Genomic DNA, 21872 nt, shown 5'->3' on the forward strand with positions numbered 1-21872 from the left:
GTGACTCATGGCTAACCTAGGGCATAACGACATGTGGTGAAGTCCCTATCTCTTGCACATATTGTCGTAAGTATTCAGGGCTGTAAATTCGTGTGTTCACGGGGCCGGTTTGCCTGTTTCGAGGGACAAAAAAAACATGTTTTGGGGGTGAAAAAAACTCCCTATCACCGTATGAGACCGGCTAACTCATCTTTCGTCGAAAGAGACTGGATAAAGGTTCCTCACCTCATAGACGGGAATCGAAACCAGTTCTTTCCGACCAAAGGGTTTCGGTTATACCGACCGAGCTGCGGAGGTTCTCTTCTCTTACAACAGAATACTTAGAGGAAGAGTTTCCGAATTCTTGGCTTAAGTCGATTGTCATTGCCATTCCAAAACCTGGAAAGGATCCAGCACAAGCAAACAGTTATCGTCCTCTTACTGTGATCAGCTGTCTTGGTAAGATCTTAGGAGAAAGGGTAAATACTAGATTTCTCTGGTACTCAAACAGCAACAAACTTCTTTTCAACGCACAATGTGGCTTTCGTAGACACCAATCAACCTTGGACCATCTTGTCCATTTAAGAACAAGTATAAGAGACGCTTTCTTCAAACGAGAACATCTGATTTAACATCTTCTTTGACATGGAAAAAAGCTTATGACATAGCTTGGAGATATAGCATATTAAAAGACGGCTAGGACCTTCTTGGAAGACAGAGTCTTCCAAGAATCTTCTACCGAATAGGGCGCAGATCGATCTTCATTGCTTCGCCTTTATCCCGCGATTATACGTTCCAAGCTGGATTATGTGTCTGTAGTCTACGGTTTTGCATGGCAGAATAGCTTACAATGGTTAGATCCTATCACCTATCATCATCAGGATATATGAATAGCTACTGATTCCTTTCTTACACGATCCACTCAAATTCTTTATGTTGAAGCAAATGAACTGATTCTATCACTTTAGATGGAAACAGTTGCCTCTTAACTCTGCCCTAAAATATAAAATCTATTCCATAGTATCCTATGTGGACTAGTATCGTTTTTCTGCGTTCATAAACTCAATATCACACACGTCAAGCTGCCATACGTCATTATTGAATGCATGTTAAAAGAGACCCAAGCAAGCTGTTCGTATGAATGTTGACAAAATTACCTCACCACACTATAAAAGCATTCTTCCATGCAGGTTTTGTACTCCATCTCACAATCCCTCACTTTGTCAGTTACAGAAGTCTCATACTCTTTTCTATCTACCTGCAATTGTTCAATGTCCACACAGCAACCCACTCTGATTTCTTGCCCACCTATGCTGATGGCTCAGGAACTGATACCTGTGTTGACTGTACAGCTGGGTTTCCAGATATTATTATATCCAACCAGATCCGCTTCAGTACAATAATTATACAGGAGAGTTGCATGCCATTCAGCTTGTACTTGTGCATATAAAAGGAAACCGCTGGTAAAAGCATGTACGAGTAATTTTATACAGACTCATTGGGTTATTTACAGGCTATCGCTTCTCCTGTGTATAATCCACATCTAATAATGTGTGAGGTATTACGCCTGCTGTACAAAATGAAGACCCTTAAGTTTAATGTTCGGAGCAGTGTCACCATAAATCAACTAACCAACCAACCTTGGTCATCATTCCAACTATAATATAATGAACAGTTTGAGCAGTTGTATTTTTGCATTTGCCGATGGAAGAAGATGGTTTTATCCTTCGGAAATCAGAACTTAAGCTATTTAATAGTTTATTCCGATTTTGCATTTAGTTTGATACTATTTTGAAGTTTTCATTCATACTTTTTCAATCAACAACTGCAAATTTCAATATTTTGCCTCTTTAGCATGCATCTTTTGATGATTAATGTCAGCCTTTTCAACGCTCACTTGAAGTTTCTGATCATTGCTGTTCGTTCTTAAATCAAATACAATAACACTGGCCTCTACTACAGTTCAAAGAGCTGTTAATCCCATATCTATCAAAGTACTGTATAATTATAGTAATAATAGCAAGTCTACTTCATAAAATTTTCAAAATTTCACACCGTCATGGGAACAGATGAACTCAATACTGTTTATCTGGGGAAAACATATATAATCTTGTAAAGATGATACATGTTAGAAACATTTCTAAGCCTAAGTGCTTTAAACCTTTGTTATTATTTCCTTAGTGCCCCAAAGCCTCTGTTAATTTCCTTTCATATGGTATAAAATATTGCCAATGGAATTGTTATGTAATTCACTGCTTTGTAATTCAGTGTCAATTGAGAGAAAAAAGTATTTGTCAAATGTGTGCATTCATCACGAGAATGAATCATAATACATAAAGTATTATGATTCATTCTCGTGATGCACTCGATCAGCTGCTCCACTATAGTTGAGTTGTTCGAAAACTCAGTGTGGATTGTGGACAATGTAATGTTTAGATGGTAAATTAGGTAGTGTAGGCATGGACTGCTGTAAAGTAGCCTGAATCGTTTGACGCCATGGAAGTGGCGCGTGGTAGTACTACTACTAATAAACTCACACCAAGTTGGACAACATTTTATAACAATTTCATTCGTTACTTTTTAAGTGCATTTACACGTGCATTCGCATTATCATTTGTTCGTTAATTACACGTAGATTAAATGACTAACTGTACGTAATGTGTCATGTTCTGACTACTCTCGTGTTGTTATCAAATATGCTGGAGCCTTTCGATTTAAATTATCCTTCATTTGTTGATTTGAATATAAATCTAATATCTCGTAAGAAAGTAGCTGAATTTATTTTTACATTTTATAAATAATTCATACAGAAGTGCGATTTTTATAAGTGCGGAGTAGCATGTGGTCATAATAATTTGCATAACTTTTAAACAAGCATGGCGAACTTTTTTTTTTCCCCAAACATATAGAATTAAGAAAGAGTGAGTATTTCACTTTTAGCCCATAAATAGTACATGAGTAAAAATAAAAATATAGAAGGCTGAAACTTGAAGCATTATCGGTCGCGTAGCTAAATTGGAAGGGAACAAAGGGCCTTTGGTTGGAAAAGACTTGCGTTCGATTGTCAAATGTATGGCGTTAGCGTTTTCAATTGAAGGTGAGTTAGCCGGTCACCTGCAGAAGTTACAGGGTTTTTTCCTTCTGGAAACTCGGGTTTGTAAATCCCGTATACAGGCAAACTGACCCTAGTTTACAGACAAAAAAAAATAGTGTTGGTTGCTTGTGTTATGTGATGGATGGCGGAACACTGTGTAGATAGCAACGTTGTATTGATGAAGGTTTAAAGTAGAGTGAAGTGCCCTCCTGCGGTGAGTCCTTGAAATCATTGGAGATGTCTTACAGTAATAATAAAGTATCCGTGAATAATGCACTGATGGTAAATATATCCTCTGATTCTACAAAAAGATACACACTCAAAAATACTAAAGTGTAGAATTGAAAAAAAAAAAAAAGAAAGAAAGAAAGGAAGAATAAAATAATAAATTAATTACTGATAAAACTTTTGTTTATATTCTACTTTAAATTACAAAATTGAAAACAACAAAGAAGACAACAAAACTACATGACCTGTTTGTTATACAGGAAGGAATACATACGAGTGTATAGAAATGCACGAGGTTGTGTTCTCATTAACTTAATACAGCAGAAAATTGAAACGGTTATTTAAGGAAGATTTCAGGGATCACCGCTTTTGCTGTTAATCGCATCTTTTGTCTCATTAAGCAATATCTGTATGCTGATTAATCTGCTTAAGTGAGTGGCTATCCAGTTAAACGGTCCGAATCCTGTTACTTTTCTTTCGATGTCGTTCAAATCGGAAATCCTCAAAGTACGCACCTTGACTATATTAGAAGGCTTAAATGCTTCTATTGTAACCAAGAATTCCGGATTTTTCGTGCTTATTTCGAAAGTGCCGTGCCATCCTACATTGAACACCTTCACTTCCCATTGATACGTGACGTTTAAGTAACGGAATTTGATCAGCGACGAAAGTTTAGCTGACGAAGTCGTACATTCCACAGATGCTTCTCCACTTCGACTGATTGTGGATAATCCCCTGATGTATCCATCGTGCAAAGTAATTCTGTTTTGTTTGTCTGGGAGTTTCAATGGATCCGGTATGGTCTGGCGTTCTCGTTCGATGAAGCTATCGATCTCTTCATTAACTTTCAAGCTGTCGTCGCATTCGCCAAAAGGAAAGGCTTGTCGTTTAGTTCTCGAACCTGGAAAGTAGAATGCGATTACCAAAATGGAATCTAAAAAAGTTACTAATATAAATTATCTTAAGCAATATAGTTCACTGATATATTTCATTGAATTGGTTTCTTCAGATGGACCGATGGTGTAGTTAGCCGGCATTATATAGTCCGTTCTCTTTAGGTATAGCACTATGCTACTGTAGTTTTATCGTTGCCGATCTGTTTTGGGTCGAAAATGAAATTTAAGCTCTGGTTTTCAAGACCACAGCTTAACTTTTATCGAAACAGCACCGATAATCTCTTGATACGTACATACTCTAATGATTCAATAATAATTTTCATTAGAAATATGTATACTATTCTCAATGCTCGCCTGTTTCACTAAGTTTAATCATGCAGTGCATGTTTAAGTACCGTGAATAAATGACTGGGTATGATCATCGTGAAGAGAATAGTCCATTTTGTGAAGAATGATTTGCCATTCTCTTATAGAACTTCTAGGCCGAAGTGAACAATAGCCATTCGGGACCTGACCAATTAAATGTTTTTATTGAAAAGTATATCGAAATCTCGGGAGTTGCTTCTAATAGTTTAAGCAATACTGATACGAAGTTATCCTAATTCAAGTAATATCCACATAGGGAAATGTTATCCATACTACATGTGTATTACTTTCATGAACCTGCACATTTTTTTAATCATCAGAAATACGCGCTTTAATACTAAGACGATAATGTTGTTGCAAGAATGCATTAGCTTTTTTTTTCTTGCTATGTCTGATATAAATCTGCAGAAAGATGGTTTGGAAAGTGCACGAACACAGTTCTGTGTTTAGTATTGCATCTGACCCACAGTATGTATTATTGATTTAAAAAAAAAGCCATTGATAAAGCTTTGCAGGTCATAACCTCGTAAAATAATATGTTATATTAAAAACCTCCAATATAACTGTAGTTGAGAAGGTATTATGTGCTTTCCTTCTTAGCCCCTTCATGTGGGGTTCCAAATCGTGGTAGAAGGGACCCCTTTGTGATAGTGATAGTAGTTTTCATTCTTCTTCTTCTTCTTTCCTTATTTTTCTTCTCGTATTCTTCGCTCCCCTTCTCCTGAATCTTTTATAACTTTCACTTTATTCATACCATCACTAGGATTCAATACCCTGCCGTTGTTATTACCTTGCGGTCCGATCTGTGGACATCTGGAAAGAGGAATCTGATGGTAGACATGCATTTCTTTGTCCCCCCCTCCTCCCCGCTTCAGCAAGATGAGTGGTCCTGAATGGTTCTCCCAGGATCAGTCTGTTGGTGGTATACAGAGGTGAACGGCATCTCAGTTAGTATCTTTCTCCATGATTCAGGGGAAGGGCTGAAGGTTTGCTTTGGTTCTGGTATGGTTTCAGGTAGCCTTGCTGTCACTGTTTGTAGGATAAGGGATGTCCGTGTGCATCTCCGTAATAGATGGGAGAGGGAGAGCTATCAGAACTTGTTGGGACCTTGCGAGGGCTCTGACAGAAGATCATTTATCCTCAAAGAGAATAAAGGATTCATATCCAAAGGAGATAAAGATTCAGATACCGAAAAACAGTAAATAACATGAAAATAAGAAACACAAAATAGAAACATGTACTAACAAAATGGTGTTCAATCGTACACACAACAGATGAACATCATATTGGGAAAATGTTATCTTTTTTTTTATCCAGAAAGGTTTGAAATGACTAGGAGTTCCATAAAATCAGTGATAAATTCCATTCAGGTGATGTTCTAGTTCAACACATTTAAGAAACATTCAGACCAACTCCTCCGTGCAATATCAGTTGAGGGAGTACCAATTATGGTATCCTTCACAAAATAAACTACTTTAGAGGAGAACTATTAAGATTTCACTTCTTCCTCGATGTTCCAAATTGCAAAATGAAGGGGTGACAATTATAAGACGAATTCTGATATGCAGGGATGGTGATCTTCTACCAATTAGAAAAATTATTCTTATATTTAACACTCCCTAGACTTTGAATATCAGCGAAAGCAAGCTACCTCAATTGTTTTCAGGATTTGCATTCGGAATCACTTGGAGATGCTTCAAATGCAAGAAACTGCCCCTCGTAGCTTTAATATCTGCACCCAATGAGGTAATAAAGAGCAGGAAATGAAAATAATTACACGCAAAATACTAAAATGGGTGAAAACAGCCAGCTAAGACCTGAGTAAGGCGAAAGAACGAGCAGATCCAAAAGATCAAAGCAACATAAAACATTCTATTGTTCTATGCTGCTCTAAGATCGGGCCTTATACAGACAGGTAGATGTTCTTGTAATCTTAGATTTATCAATAAATCTAAGATATATTTGTATATGAGGTCTTTTAATTCAGAAATATTATATTGATTCGATCGTTTATATTTCAGTTTTACACTATGCTGTACTTGATATATTTCTTTATGGTCATATTTTAATATATTTAACCGTAAACAATTGGCACATTATAGCATAAGGAAGCTAATACCTCATTCAAAATCATGAGAATAACAACAACAACAACAATCGCTTTCTTGATAAGACCCAATAATATTCTTCATTTGCGTACATAGAGATAAGGGTTAAAATAGTTCTAGTATACCTCATCATTTCTTTTTTCATTTAAAACGCACGATAAAAAATGATTCATTATCTGCAGACTTGATTCTTAGCTCCCTTTTCCTCCGCACTACACAAGTTTTCAAAAATACAAGTCAGACTGAAATATATCGTAACTTGAAGTTCACTGCTGCATTCTGCCAATACAAGTATCGCCACGAATTGACAGATTTGTTTGATTATATTACGAAAAGTATCTCTCGCTTGTTAGAAAAATGCTCCAAGTTAATCTCATCATCACGAACGATGGAATTTGAGAAGATCTTGAAAAAGGTTTTTGAATTTGTTTTAACACACTTATAACATGTAGATAAAGGAAATATAAATGTCATTTTTATTCCTCATCAGTTATGCCAAATTGAAGAAAGTGCAAAATACCGAATTCAAATAATGTTCTTACCGTTGATCTCCACCAGCAGCAGCACAAAGCAAAATACCAAGGATATCCAACCTCTCATGATTATGCTTGCCTTTGTTTGTAATCTATAAAAAAAATATATGCATGAATAATTTTATATCTAGGTTATTTTTAATATGTATATATAGACTATAGAATATGCGCTATATAAGTATAAATATTATACTAGTTAGGATTAGGAACACGAGATGGTAGCAGTTTTTTGCCATATCCTTTTATCACTTTCATCTGTTCACTAACTGCATTATATTTGACACAAAATTATATTCTTGTCTACATCTGTATTTTACTACCCTTGTTTACACAGTGTTTGAACCTTTTTCGTGATTAGCTGTAAATTCTTTGACGTATTTTATAAACTAGCGTTTTGTAAATCAGAGCATTTATAACGAAATGCGCTATTTTAAAAGCTTAAGGAAAGTATATTTTATTATAAGTCGCCTTAGGTGACCTATGTAATACACAGAACACATCCAGGATTCTAAGATTTATACCTGTTACGATTGCTCTCATTAGAAGTGGAAAAATATGCGAACGCCTCTTTATTCAGGTCTGTTCAGCGAGCATAAAATTTCTATTTTCATTATACAAAGAGCAAAATGGTGTATTTCTTTATAAACACAAGATGATTCTTTCCATACAAAAGAATCATCTTGTTTTTGTTCATATTCATAGTTTGCCCTACCGTAGGCGAAGGTTTGGTACTTTCTTATAAGAAATTCGACTTTTCCTCTCAAATTAATTCAGCATCTCCACTGTTGAAGCTTCCCACGGACGAAACAATCAATACTGAAGTTTGTCTGGAGAATGACAGTATCCCATAATGCACAGCGCGCTTTGTAGGACTAGTATTATATGCTATAATATGGAAAAATTTGCTTCCCACATCAGTTTCAGAATTTATTACGTCTAATTCAAACCTTTCGTTTATGGTTTTCTTGCACTAAAATAAAAGATCAACGAAAATAAGAATATAATTTCTTGGCAAATATATCTAACTTTGTAAAATAAACACTCTGAAACATCACTTCTTTAAAGTATAATAATATAGGAGAATATGCCATTTCGATATTTATATACAAGAAATATGACTTCCATTATTGCCGTTCGTTTACATTAACTTTTAGTGCAGCGAGCTGCTTTGATTTCACTAGTCAACTAGTTAATGGAAATACACCTAAACCTCTTTTTACGCGATAGATACGTTCCTAAAAATTACGCGTAAATAGAATTCGCGTAAAAAGAACTACTGACTCCATAGAAAGAGTGAAGATTGGTTCCAAACCTGAAATATAAGCAAAATAATGGGGGGAAAAAAACATCAAATTCGTTAGGATCATAAGATTTTTATTTACATTTCATGAAGAACACACATACATATAATGAGTTTTAATAACTTAAAAAAAATATATACGTTTCAATTCTAAGGATTATATAAAAAATTACGTTATTCGCTATCAGTTTCTGACAATAAACGCGAAAGCTTTCGTTTTCGTGAGACTGTAATATCACTAGAACTACTAGAAATGGTATTATCTCATCGACTTCTGCTTCAACTTGTGGAATTCTTCTTGTCATATCTTGAGAAAAAGTACCACTGGTTGTTTCAGTAGTTTTAGGCATGAACTCGGTTATTAATCGCTGTGTTGATGCTTTGGATAAGTCGCGATATAATTCTCTGTATGAAGACATTAACAACTTAAGCTCACGTGAAAACTTCCCAGCATGTTCTTCATTTGGATCATGTCGGGCAAAATAATTGCCTAAATTACTGGCCAGTTTAAGACCTTCTTTAATTATATCAGCAGTAAAAGTAGGATTATCTTGATCATCATCATTAACGTCTTCGCTTTCAGGAGTCACAGAAACAATCTCCACTATTTCGTCTTCGCTAAGAGGTTTATCAATTAACAATTCTTCGATATCTGCCGAAGTAAGATCATCGAATCCTTCTCCGCCAATTTCACACGCCAAACTTTTTATATTGGGGAATTCTGCAGTATGATTGAAGGGAACAGGAGCATTCTCTTTAACGCATGCGGGCCAAATAGATTTCCAGCATGCATTCATAGTTTCCGGTCTCAATTCAGATAACGATAACCGAACCTGATCAATACAATCCATAATTGAAAAATTTTTTCCACACTGACAGTGTTTCATCATCATTTAGCTTGTTCAAAACGTATTGAAATGTTCGTCTGACGTAATATGTTTTAAAAGTCGCAATTATATCCTGATCTAGAGGTTGTAGCAATGATGTGGTATTGGGCGGTAGAAAAAAAAATTGCACATTTGAGTGTTCTATGGTAGGATGACCGGGTGCATTATCAAGAATCAAAAGACCTTAAATTCGAGGTCCTTGTCATTCAAATTGCGTCTAATTTCTGGCACAAATTGTTTGTGGAACCACTCAGTGAAAATATCAATGGTCACCCAAGCCTTTTTGTTAGCCATCCAATGAACTGGCAATTTTTGAAAATCTACGCCTTTCATTGGCCGTGTCTTAATGATCGATTTTAACATCCGATCTCCTAAAGCGTTCGAACAAAATAGGAGTGTTATGCGATCCTTTGAACCCACCAACAGTTTTTTTTTTCATTTTTGATACGTAAGTTCTGTTTGGCATTTTTTTCCCAGAAAAGGCCGGTTTCATTCATATTCCAAACTTGTTCACGAGTGTAACCTCCATCTTCAATTATTTTAGCAAGTTTTTGTGGAAATACTTTAGCAGCTGTGTCATCAGCAGAAGCCGTTTCACCTTTAATTTTTATATTATGAAGAGCATGTCTTTTAATAAACTTAGCCAGCCAACCATTGCTTGCAGGAAATTTTTTCCTCGATTGAGATGACGTATCTGGCTGCAGTTTTTTTAATCTGTTCATAAAATCTCACTGATTGCTTGATGGAATTTCCGTCAACTGATATTCTTTTTTGTACATTATCTTCTATCCACATCACTAAAGCTTTTTCGGCCTTTTCTAGAACAACATCTCTTGTGTATGATGATAATTTTGCACTCGATTTTGTACCAGAACATACCGCATTTCTAATAGACTCTTCATTTTTCTTTATTGATCTGACAATTGATTCACGGACTCCGAAATGCTTACCCACAGCCGTTGCACCTTCCCCAGTTTGAAGACGATCTAAAATTTGAATTTTTATATCCAAGGAAACGGCTTTCCTTTTTTTTTTTTTTTTTTTTTTTCAATCGGCAACATCATGTGAGGGCTGGATTAAAATCTTCGGTTAATGAAATGAAAATTTGAAAATTACATATAGCTTACCATTTATTATTTCTTGGCAAAATGATTAATTTTATAATGCAATTTTTATTTTGATTTCACTTAAAAAATGCAAATGCAAAAAATGCGGTAACTGCGTTGTCTACTCAAACACTAAATAATTCAAACTGCTAAGAACTGCTTTTTTATGCGCAGTCAGTTATGTAATTCGAGGAATTCCCAACAAATAAAATTCGTAAGAATTTATAATTTTCTTAATAGAAACGAGAATGCAATTCAACAAAATTCTCAGAATTTTCTACGGATTTTTTCCTACCTTAGACTTTAGGTTGGGCGGGTAAAAGTGAATGAAAATCGCGTAAAAAAAATTATTTTTGATATTCCAATTCGCGTAAAAAAAATTCGAATAAAAAGAGGTTTAGGTGTACTATATAAGTATTAACCTGATCTCGAAGGGAAAATTTATCTTTATAAAACAGACTTATTATATATACTAAATAAGAAAATCTTAATATGAGACAGTTCACATGTATTCTCCAGAATTTTTAAAAGGAAGTGAAAAACGCTTTAATAATAATAATAATAATAATAATAATAATAATAATAATAATAATAATAATAATAAAAACGAATTGTGGATCCAAGCAACGCTTTCGCAAAATACAAATTTATTTAGCTGAAGAGAAATTTAAAAAATTAAATTACACGCCTTTCGTATATCTTTATTTTTCAGTATCGTGGCTGTAGCAAATACGTTAAAACATAGCTTTAATTGTCATAACAAAGAAATAAACTGTTGAATTTTAAAAACCTTCATTTCAGTGATTCGTAGTAAAAATGGACTTGCCATCTGCTGTTCATACAGCACTGAAAGTAAACTGATTGGATCTGTTCACCACTGATCTCAGAGAGATATGAAAGGAAGATCAAACAATATGATGATGACTTACAGCTTATCAATATGGTTATGCGGATGATGTCGACCAACCATAGATTAAAACTTTTGCTAAAGACAAAACAGTAGCATCATTAATCTTAAAAAATAAAGTAAGAAAAAAAATCAATATTGAGGGCTTTTGATCTTTAATCTAATGAAGCTGACTGCTACATTTTAAAAGCATATTTACCCTTTTGTGTTTATTTAATCTACCTACATTTCATAATACTATTTTAAAAGATTTCATACGTAACTTTTAAAGTGTTAATATGAACGACTTGTTTCTCTATCAGGTTCGTTGACATAATTTGAATAATAATTTATAAAAATTAACTGTTTCCATTATTTTCTCAGTTTTCTTTCGACACTAAATAGAAACACGTGATGATATTGAGATGCAATCTTTCTTGTGGTGATTTAACAGAAAAATAAATAAATAAAGCTCACCTGTACCAAACTAAGCAGTCGTTGAAAATGTTTTCGGCCTGTTCCTCTCAGAATGCTGTATATGCTTATATACGAAAATTATTATTATATACAAAAACTTGCAAAACAAGAAAGGCGCATGCTCGGTTCATTTACCAAGAAATCGAAACATATTGTAGTTCGTCAAACAAGCAGCAGGTAAAAAAAAAACGGAAGTAAGATAGTCAACACCTAAATCAGGTGTGTTTCCCAAACACCGCTACAATTCCAAGAATAAAATTATCTTTATTTGCAAGCCATCCTGTTTAAGATATTCCGATAGAGATAGCCCGATATTTATATATTTTTTAAAAATATATAAGAGTTTCTAATGGGATGGGACAATGCACAAGAACTTAAACTATTCCTACATTAGTTTTATGAATACCTACTTGAAGTAATAAACTGCTCCAAATTATCCTCTTGATGCTCTTCATACCACCATCAGCACTCGCCGTCGTAACCGTGTACTTTCCTCTCTGCAATACACAAGATTTAACCTTTTGTGATCTTCTCTGTGTTGAACTCCGTACCGATCAATCAGCATTATTTAAGTAGACGAAATAAAAGTTACTGACCTGAATATCGTTTAATCTCAATCGATGTGACCTCAATCGTTCCGTACATGAATTGTGAACTTTGCTGCATTCAAACCTCCTCATCAAAAGAAAGTAATTATTATAACTGGATTCTCATAATTTAAAGCATCAATGAAGTAAAGCTTATGTTTAAGCTGTAAAATTTTACGATTCTGCAAATTAAAAAAATAAATAAAAATAATTTAGGGCTTTAACTATAACTTATAATTATCATTTTGAGAAAATTACAACGTATGCTGAACTGAATATTAATTATAATAACTTTAATTAATACTTACAATATTACGAAAAAGTTAAATGACCATCATCAGAGAACGCAGAACAATATGGGCACGCAGGCGCTAACACTGGGTAAAGGATAAGTTGATGAAATTTTTCAATAACATTTTATTTGCACATGAAAAGTTGAGAGAGGAGAAGGGGATGCTCGTGGAAGTTAAGTTTGTGTGCGGTTAAGAAAGGGCTGAGAGCTAGATTTTTCTCTCAGAGTAACGTGAGTGAGTGAGTGGAAGTTTACCTGTTGAAGTAGTGAGTGAGTGAGTGCATCTATCGTGAATGAATTTAAGAGAAGTTTATAACACCTTGCATGGGTGATGCCCTCTCTCCACGAAGTGAGATTCATATAAAAAGTTTCTGCATTTTTAAAAATCTACTCACGAATGAAACACCGTGAGTGGTCTAAGGACTGGGTAATCCATTTTTTTCTTTCTGAACTAGAGACCGATCACGGAACTGTTATTGTGCCTTTGGGAGAGCTACTTCAAGACGCCATAAAATAAGGTGCCCCACACTGTTTGACGAAAATGGTGTACCACATAAAGACTTGCGAAGACTTGCACAAATGCCCATGCCATAATGGGATTAGAACACACAGCGAGATTTGCATTTAAGTTCGTATCATCGGAACTTAAATGCAAACATTTATTATACTTGATGAAAAAAGCAAAAGTAAGTAGGTGATGAGATATCAGCACGTGTGCTAAAAGATCATCTGAACATTCAGATGATGTTCAGATGAATTGAGCATTCCTTTGACCAGGCTGTTTAATATGAGTCTAAGCACAGAGACGATTCCTCTGGAATGCAAAGAATGCATGGTAATTCCATTGCACAAGGGTGGTGCAAAGACCGATGTATCCAACTATCGACCAATTAGTATCTCAGGAGTGGTGGTTAAGATTTTGGAAAAATTGTTTAGTGCTCGTATTCAGAAATGGGGTGACGGTGAATCTCTAATTTGCAATGAGCAACATGGGTTTACGAAGGGAGGGTCATGTTTTAGCAACTTGCTCACATTCTATTACAGTGTTACCATTGAACTAGACAAGGGAAATGGATACCATGATACTTTTGGATATTGCTAAGGCTTTTGACAGAATACAGCATGATAGACTGTTGCATAAATTGGAGAAAATGGGTTTGGGTTATACAATATTAGTATGGATAAAAGGATAGCTGACTGACAGATATCAAAAAGTGCTATATGGGGGATATGAGTCCGCGAGATTTAAGGTAACCAGTGATGTACCACAAGGATCAGTCCTTGGTCCACTGTTATTCAATCTGTACATTAATGATATTGAGAAGGACATGACAAGTGACATACAGCTATTTACTGATGATGCAAAGATAGGTAGGGTAATCAGGAATGCCTCTCATATGCAGTACTTGCAGAATGATTTGAATAGGCTGGAATTGTAGGCATGGGAAAATGGATATCGGATGTCAGTTCAATGTCAGTAAATGTAAAGTCATCCACTTTGGCGTGATCCGATGTCGTATTATATTGGTGGGATTATGCTAGAAGAAACTGATGAGACTGGAGATCTTGGAGTGTTAGCAGATAGGAAGTTGAAGTTCAGGGGGCCATGTAGCAAATATTGCAAATACAACTCAAAAGATAATTCCAATGCTGAAACGAACGTTCACATGTAAAGATAAGTGTCATTTTGCCTCTTAACAAGGTCTTGATAAGACCTCCCTCGGACTATTATGCGGAGGTCTGGTCTCCTGGTTTCTGTTGTGATTCTGATATATTAGAGAGAGTTAGGACTGGAAAGTACAAAGCAAAGTGTTAAAAATGATATCAGGATTGCGGAATACTGATTATGAAGACAGATTGAGAATTTGTAGACTGCAGACACTAGCAAACAGGAGAAAGGTGGGGGGGGGGTATGATTGAGACTTACGAACTTCTGAAAGAATCATACAGGATTTCAATTGATGGAATTTTTCAATTTATGGAGGGTGGGGAAAGGACGAGAGGGCATCCTTGGAAGCTGAGAATGAATGCTGCTAAAAAGGGGCGAGGGGTATATTTTTCTCTCAGATGGTGGTGCGTGATTGGAATGGGTTGCCATTGGATGTTGTGAGATGCAAGCAGTGTGAATGAATTCAAGAATAAGTATGATAGCCGGTGCGTGTAGTCCCTGACTCCCTGGAGGTTCTCACTTATAATAATAATAATAATAATAATAATAATAATAATAATAATAATAATAATAATAATAATAATAATAATAATAATAATCAGACCACGCAGGAAGTCAGGAAACAAACTTTAATTATTGGCTCCTAATATGGATTTAACACAGAGATAAGAAGCAAATTGAGTCAAGATCTGAATCAAGAGCTAGCAATTATCAAGAATGATGACATCATGAGGGTTGATGAATCGTGGGACAAATTGAAATCTGTCTTCATAGAGAAATGTACCAATACCTTATGTCCTAATAGAGAAGTAAAAGAGAAAGATTGGATGACTGATGAAATTCTTTCTCTCATGGATCAACGCAGATCATATAAAAATCATAATCCAACAAAATATACAGAGGTTCAGAAAATTATTAAACACAAGATCAAAGAAGCAAAAGAAATCTGGATGAATGAAAAATGTAAAGAAATAGAAATTCTACAGGAAAAGCATGACAATTTTAATCTACACAAAAAGATGAAAGAGACCTCAGGTATATGTAAGAAAAAACAATTCTGTATCCTTCGAAACAAAAAGGGGGAAATTATATCCAAAAAGGATGACAAAATGCAAGAATGGGTGAAATATGTAGAAGAACTCTTTACTGATAACAGACAGAACTCAAAATACTTGTGCACATATGGAAGGTCCATGCATTCTAAGATCAGAGGTAGAATGTGCACTAAACTCAGCTAAAAATGGTAAAGCCTAGGACCAGATGGAATACCAGCAGAAATAGTAAAGCTATTAGAAGGTGACAACATTAACATATTAGTAAAGCTATTTAATAAGATCTACGATACAGGCATAATCCCTCAAGACTGGTTACAGTCGACCTTCATCATGCTACCTAAAAAAGTAAATGCGAAAACTTGTAATGACTATAGAATGATCAGCCTAATGAGTCACGTTCTCAAAATGTTTCTGAAAATAATTCAAAAAAGAATATACAGAAAATGTGAAGACACCATCAGTGATATCCAATTCGGCTTTAGAAACGGCTTGGGAACAAGAGAGGCCCTTTTCTGTTCTCAGATCTTATTTCAAAAATGTATTGACCAAAACAAGGTAATATTCATTTGCTTCATCGACTTCGAGAAAGCATTTGACAAAGTCCAATATGCTAAAATGATTGTACTGTTAAAAAGAATTGGATTAGATGGTAAAGACATCAGGATCATTGAAAACTTATATTGGAACCAAAAGGCATCTGTTCAAGTTGATGACATTATTACAGACTCCATTAACATCAAACAAGGAGTAAGGCAAGGATGTGTGCTGTCATCTCTTCTTTTTAACATCTACTCAAAAGCCATATTACAAAAAGTCTTGGAAGGAAGAAAGGAAGGGATTAGTGTAAATGGTGAAATCATCAGTAACATCCGATAGAAGATCCTGAATATCCTGAATATTGTCAGATACTGACAATATTCAGGATCTTCAAAATCTTTTGGAACTAATAAATGAAGAGAGTGAAAAAATGGGATTAAAAATAAATATCACCAAAACTAAATTCATAGTCATAAGTAAGAAACCAATTCTTAATTTAGCATTTTCTTTAAATAGAAAACAAATAGAAAGAGTGGCAAAGTTTAAATATCTCGGATGCTGGTTAAATGAAGATTGCAATCCTGAAATAGAAATAAAAATTAGAATTGAAATGGCAAGAAAAAATTTTCTCTTGATGAAATCAACACTGTGTAACCGCAGTTTAAACTTAGAGCTTAGAGTACGCATTGTTAAATGCAATGTATGGTCTGTATTGCTGTACAGTGCAGAAACTTGGACCTTAAAAACAACATCAATAAAAAGGCTCATCTCAAAGGCTTCGAGATGTGGCTATACAGACGAATGTTAAAAATACCATGGACAGCAAAAGCGTCCAATCAGGAAGTACTGGAACAAATGGGGAAATCACGTGAACTTTTAGATACCATAAAAAGAAGGAAAACTGCATATCTTGGTCACCTACTTCGTAATAAAAAATATAAGATACTTCAACTGATTATAAAAGGGAAGATAAATGGAAGAAGAGGACAAGGAAGACGAAGAAAATCTTGGCTGGCAGACATCAGACAGTGGACTGGTATGAACTCTGAGAGACTGCTCAGAGTAGCTGAGAATCGCTCAAAATTTGCCAAGGTGGTCGCCGACCTCCGATAGGAGATGGCACTCAAAGAAGAAGAATATGGATTTAATTACTAGATGGTATCGTTCATAGAATTCATAGAAATTCACATTTCTATGCAAATGTTTTTTGAATTTCTATTCACATTGCATAGAAATTGCATTGAAAAAGAAATGGGATTCAACATGTCATTCTTATTTAGAATTTTAACGTCTTATCTTACCAATGCGAACTTTGAACAAGGAAAAGACTTCAGCGGTATATAATATTTGTGTAATATTGTAAATATTATTAGTGCAGATTTCATCTGCACTAAGATTTTGGAAAGATTGGGCAAATGATATACCCAAATTAAAATTATCTGTAACGAAATATAATTGTGATTATCTTATTTTATTAAGACAAGATGCTTGTGTAGCTCTATGGAAATGGTGTTTGCATTCATAGCATAGGTCTCCGAAAGAAAGACCATTCTAAGTTCGATTCTGGTTTCTAAGTAGACGTTTTCTAAGCTTTTCTTCGACTGGTTTCCGAATAAGTCGTTCTCTGCCACTGGGATATTTTTCTTCCCGAAAACTCCAGATTTTCATCCCGTAAATTCAAGAAAATGGAACGCCGTGCTCACACAGACAATAACATATAGTATTAGCGAACCACGAGAGCGGCAGGTTGGTGTCGTACTCTCCTTTCTGCTACCAATTAAAATCACTAATACTCCTTGGCTAGCTACTGTGTGATTGGCTAAGGGGAAGTATGTCCACTATTATTCAGAAAGTTAGTCAGGGCTAAATGGCCTTACTTATTCCCACTGAGGAATAAAAGGCGTTAGCGGAAAAAAAAATTCTTAGAGACATCTATGCAAGCAAACTTCTCAAAAAAAAAAAAAAAAAAAGAAGGCGAAGAAGAAGCGTAATAGGTTAGTGTCGTAATTGTTCAAATAAGAAACAAAACTATCCTTATGTATGCTTTTTTTTTTTTTTACCTCAAAGATGTTAATCAAGTTACAAGATTATGTTTAAGAGACTGTTTCAGTGTGAAGAGCCTTCGTAACTTAGTCGGTTTTGACGAAGCATTCTGCTTAAAAAGAATGGGATTCGAATACAGTCTATGAAGCCTTTATAGAGGTAAAGGTAAGTTAGCCGGTTTCAAATGGAGGTGGCAGGATTTTTTCTTCCGAAACTCTGGTTTTTCTCCTCCTTCAAAATATGCAAACCCGCCCCGTGAACACACACACACACACAGTTGTAGAGATATAAAATACTTTTAGAGTGACGCAGCAGAGGAATGGCAAGCCGGTTGCACTAAATTGAATAAAAACCAGTAATTAAGACTCAACCCGTCTGAGACACGGACGAGAATTGGTTGAATGGATAGTTTCACTGTAAACGATATAAAAATCATTGTAGTTTTGGAATACTCGGCAGATGGCAGGTACGATCGCGTTCTTTACAGATTTGTGATTAGCATGTCAAATAATTTCATTCACTGGACGAGACTTGGAATGCCATTACTTTTCAGTCTACTGAAATTCATTTATCGTTGTTTTAAGCCGTTGACCAAAATTACATGTAAAAAAAAAAAAAAAAAAAAATTTAAAAAATTGATCTTTATTTTATCATTATTATTTGTAATCAACTGCCGTACATATCACACGTTTCTAATCGCGAATCGTTATTATTCCTAAATTATCGAAGGTGACACATTTCCTTCGGCATTTATTTTCTGTCTATTCTTCCGCATCGTTTCTTCCTGTGTGATATCAAACAGGAACTTCACAAAGCAAGTTCCGGTTGACTTCTAGCAGTGCAATCCTGTTGAATTTCTCTCGTTTTATTTTTTATTTTTGCTGCTGATAATTTAAAAGAATAACTATTTCCGTCAAAAGATACCTTAATCGAAAACAGTTATTTAGTTTTGTTTTAATGTTATATTTCAATGCTTGAAAGAAATCGATGGCTTTCTGTATATTCCTGTGCTTCGGTGCAGTCACATGACTGCATTGTTTTTCTCAATAAATGCTAGTTCAGGAGATGAACCTTTATATATGGCGATAAAACATACCCGAAGTATTTATAATAATAATTTTTTTTTTTTTTTTTTACATTACATACATTTGTTACAGTTATTATATACATTACTTACATTTGTTTACATGTGATATTTACATTACGTTCATTGGTTTACATATAATATATACGTTACATACATTGGTTTCCATGTGATACGTACATTACATGCATTTGGTTACATATGATACATCTTGGATGAGAACTAATTTCTTTACTTTCATCCTCGAAGCTTATATGTAAGCTTATCTGAGGATGACACCAGTTGGGTATTAGGTATTGGTTTTTTTTTTTTTTTTTTTTTTTTTGCTGTGTTGGGAAGCTACGAAATCTTTGATTGAGAAATTGTAATAATAATAATAATAATAATAATAATAATAATAATAATAATCCTTTTGTCGGAGCATAAGGTAAAGTACAACTACGTACTCAATATAAAGTAAACGCATGTTAAAAATCTAGAAAAAAGGATTTACTTACGTGAGAATATCTATTAATTGATATAAGACTGTGGTTTGGCATCAAGAATATTTTGAGTATAATTGCAGTTAACTAAAGACAGAACAAATTCTGCAGACTTGTCCTGATAAAGATTTTGAGTGCAGTATGATCGAACGTGCTGGGGAAAAAAAAAAAAACTCTTGTAAACAAATCATATAAGGAAGTAACATAGACAATTATTCTAACTGAAAAAAAAAAAAAAAAAGAAAAAAGCCACTTATCATTAAAAACAAAAATTGAAAGCCTGTTCATTTCATTCTAGTCCAATTTATCACGTCTATATTTTCAATCAAGTTCTGGTGATTTTTACGAAAATATTTGTTACCCTTTGTGTGTATTAAGGCGTGTATGAAATAGTTTCATTACACACAGAAATATTGAAAAATTCAGACATTAAATTCCATTATTGTTAAAATGCAATATGCTTGTACTAGTTTTATATTTGAGGGATATTGAAAAAAGGCATTCTTTCCGGTGAACTACAATCTATCCCTATATAATGCTGCTCTTTGCACAAATAACACACAAAAATATGACATGCATGAGGAGGGAAGCCTCAATTGATAAAAAGGGCGACTGCATGTCCTTTCATCACTTGTTGCTAATAGAGACTACGACTAGTGTCCCCATCCCCTACACACACACAACCACACTCAAAAATCTTTTCTTGAAACTATCGAAAGCTTTCATTTCATCTTGTTTCGGTTTCAATCTAGTCGGTCTCTATTTCAGGTACGGTTCAGTAAATACCAAGGCCCTACGTCAGAGCATTCCATTTTTTTAATATATTTTTTTTGTAATTTTCAGAAATGTACATAATAGTCTTATACAGAATGTGTAATAAACAGAAATTTCGGGTGTATGGAAATGTTGAGTATGCTGTATTATAAGAGTTATTATTATTATTATTATTAAGCAGCCTGTGCAGTCACCAGTATTACCTTACCCCAGGTCTACTGAGGACCGTTAATGCTGTTCAACAAAGCTAAACAACATGGAGCATTCATTTCTAGTCAAAAACTCGAAGAATTTTATTTCCTTTTATTTTGTATGATGTACCCACGAAAGGCCCATAGCTTGCAGTACAGTATTACAGGTGCAGTGGGTTGACCTAAGGTTAGATGTTCCAGCTTACTAGCTTTAAGGACCAAACATAGTTTTCCCAAGCCCATTTCATGGTTTCTTTAAGTGGGTCGCCTCACCATGAAGAATGAAAATCATTTACTGCCTAATAACATTCACAAACGGCCATGACTTAAGTGGGATTCAAATGATAGCCTCTTGATTACAGAGCGCCAAAGTCTATCCTCTCGGCCATCCCGGCTTGCAAGTATACGCACCTTAGTGCGTAATGATTTATAAATAAATGAATTTATGCGATGAAAGATTCGAACGTTCAAAAACTTATAAAACACTTAAAGTCGGTTACTGTACCTGTATGTTCCGTGAGAGGATGAGGCGACATTAAAAATAGCAATTCAATGCTATTTTTAATGTCGATAGCATTGAATTGCCTGCTGGGATGAGGGCCATCCCAGCAGGCAATTCAGTCACAAAGACCTCTGTTACAAAGTATCAATTATAGGTTCGTTACAACCTCTTAATATCTGAGCCATTGTCTGCATGCTGCTCCTGAAACCTGAAAGAAAGGGACAAGAGGGCGTCCTCCCCCCCTCCCACCTCGAGGCTAGCTACCTTGAGCTGGCCTACTCTGCCCATGGTTTCATACGACCACCCTACTCTAAAGATATTACGTTATACATTGAATTACTTGCTGGTTCTTCTGAAGTTACTAAAAGAAAATAAATTGAAGTGTTAGACAAAGTTGAAAGCTGTCATTGCTTAGCTTGCATAGCATTGGTAGTTTGCGCCAATATAACTTGGAGTATAACTGGATTGCTTGCTGAATTTTGTGCATCCTGTTTCTGAATTCTTCATAAAGGGTACTTGTATTCTGTAATTAAAAAGATGATGATTTTGGCTTTGGTAGTGATTGGTGGAAGAAACTGCAGAACTACGACCTCTTCTACTATTAACATAGGAACATGCAGAGTACTAAGGCGAAACCAGTTACATCTTATTAAGAGGACAGCAATAAAATAAATGATTAACTGTTTCTGTCTTTTGTCTTTTAACTGTTTTTGTCCACATACGGAGCAAGTTCAATTGTCGGTCTGAAATTTACTGCATTCTATCCATTTCACTGGAAAATTCCGTGTGCCAGAAC

General features: G+C 34.9%; 1 protein-coding gene across 3 annotated transcripts in view; it reads right to left on the reverse strand.

Annotated features, from left to right (window-relative positions):
* Positions 1–3466: 3466 nt before the first annotated feature.
* Positions 3467–21872, reverse strand: part of LOC150109095 (uncharacterized) — an 88762-nt gene continuing 70356 nt past the window's right edge. Inside the window, exons 3-7 of one of the 3 annotated variants that reach the window (XM_090411673.1) lie at positions 19625–19763; positions 12457–12629; positions 12271–12357; positions 7214–7296; positions 3467–4202 (exon numbers count right to left, since the gene is read on the reverse strand). In XM_090411673.1, coding sequence (XP_090267799.1) covers positions 4190–4202; positions 7214–7296; positions 12271–12357; positions 12457–12540 — 267 coding nt within the window. In that variant the 5' untranslated portion in view covers positions 12541–12629; positions 19625–19763 and the 3' untranslated portion in view covers positions 3467–4189. Of the gene's footprint in view, positions 4203–7213; positions 7297–11860; positions 11932–12270; positions 12358–12456; positions 12630–19624; positions 19764–21872 lie in introns of those variants that run through there. The other 2 variants (XM_090411666.1, XM_090411660.1) reach the window with 2 other exon arrangements.

This window comes from Typopeltis vanoorti, chromosome 2 (assembly GCF_054136105.1).
Source record: "Typopeltis vanoorti isolate ZY-2024b chromosome 2, IOZ_Tvanoo_1.0, whole genome shotgun sequence".
Lineage (NCBI taxonomy): Eukaryota > Metazoa > Arthropoda > Arachnida > Uropygi > Thelyphonidae > Typopeltis > Typopeltis vanoorti.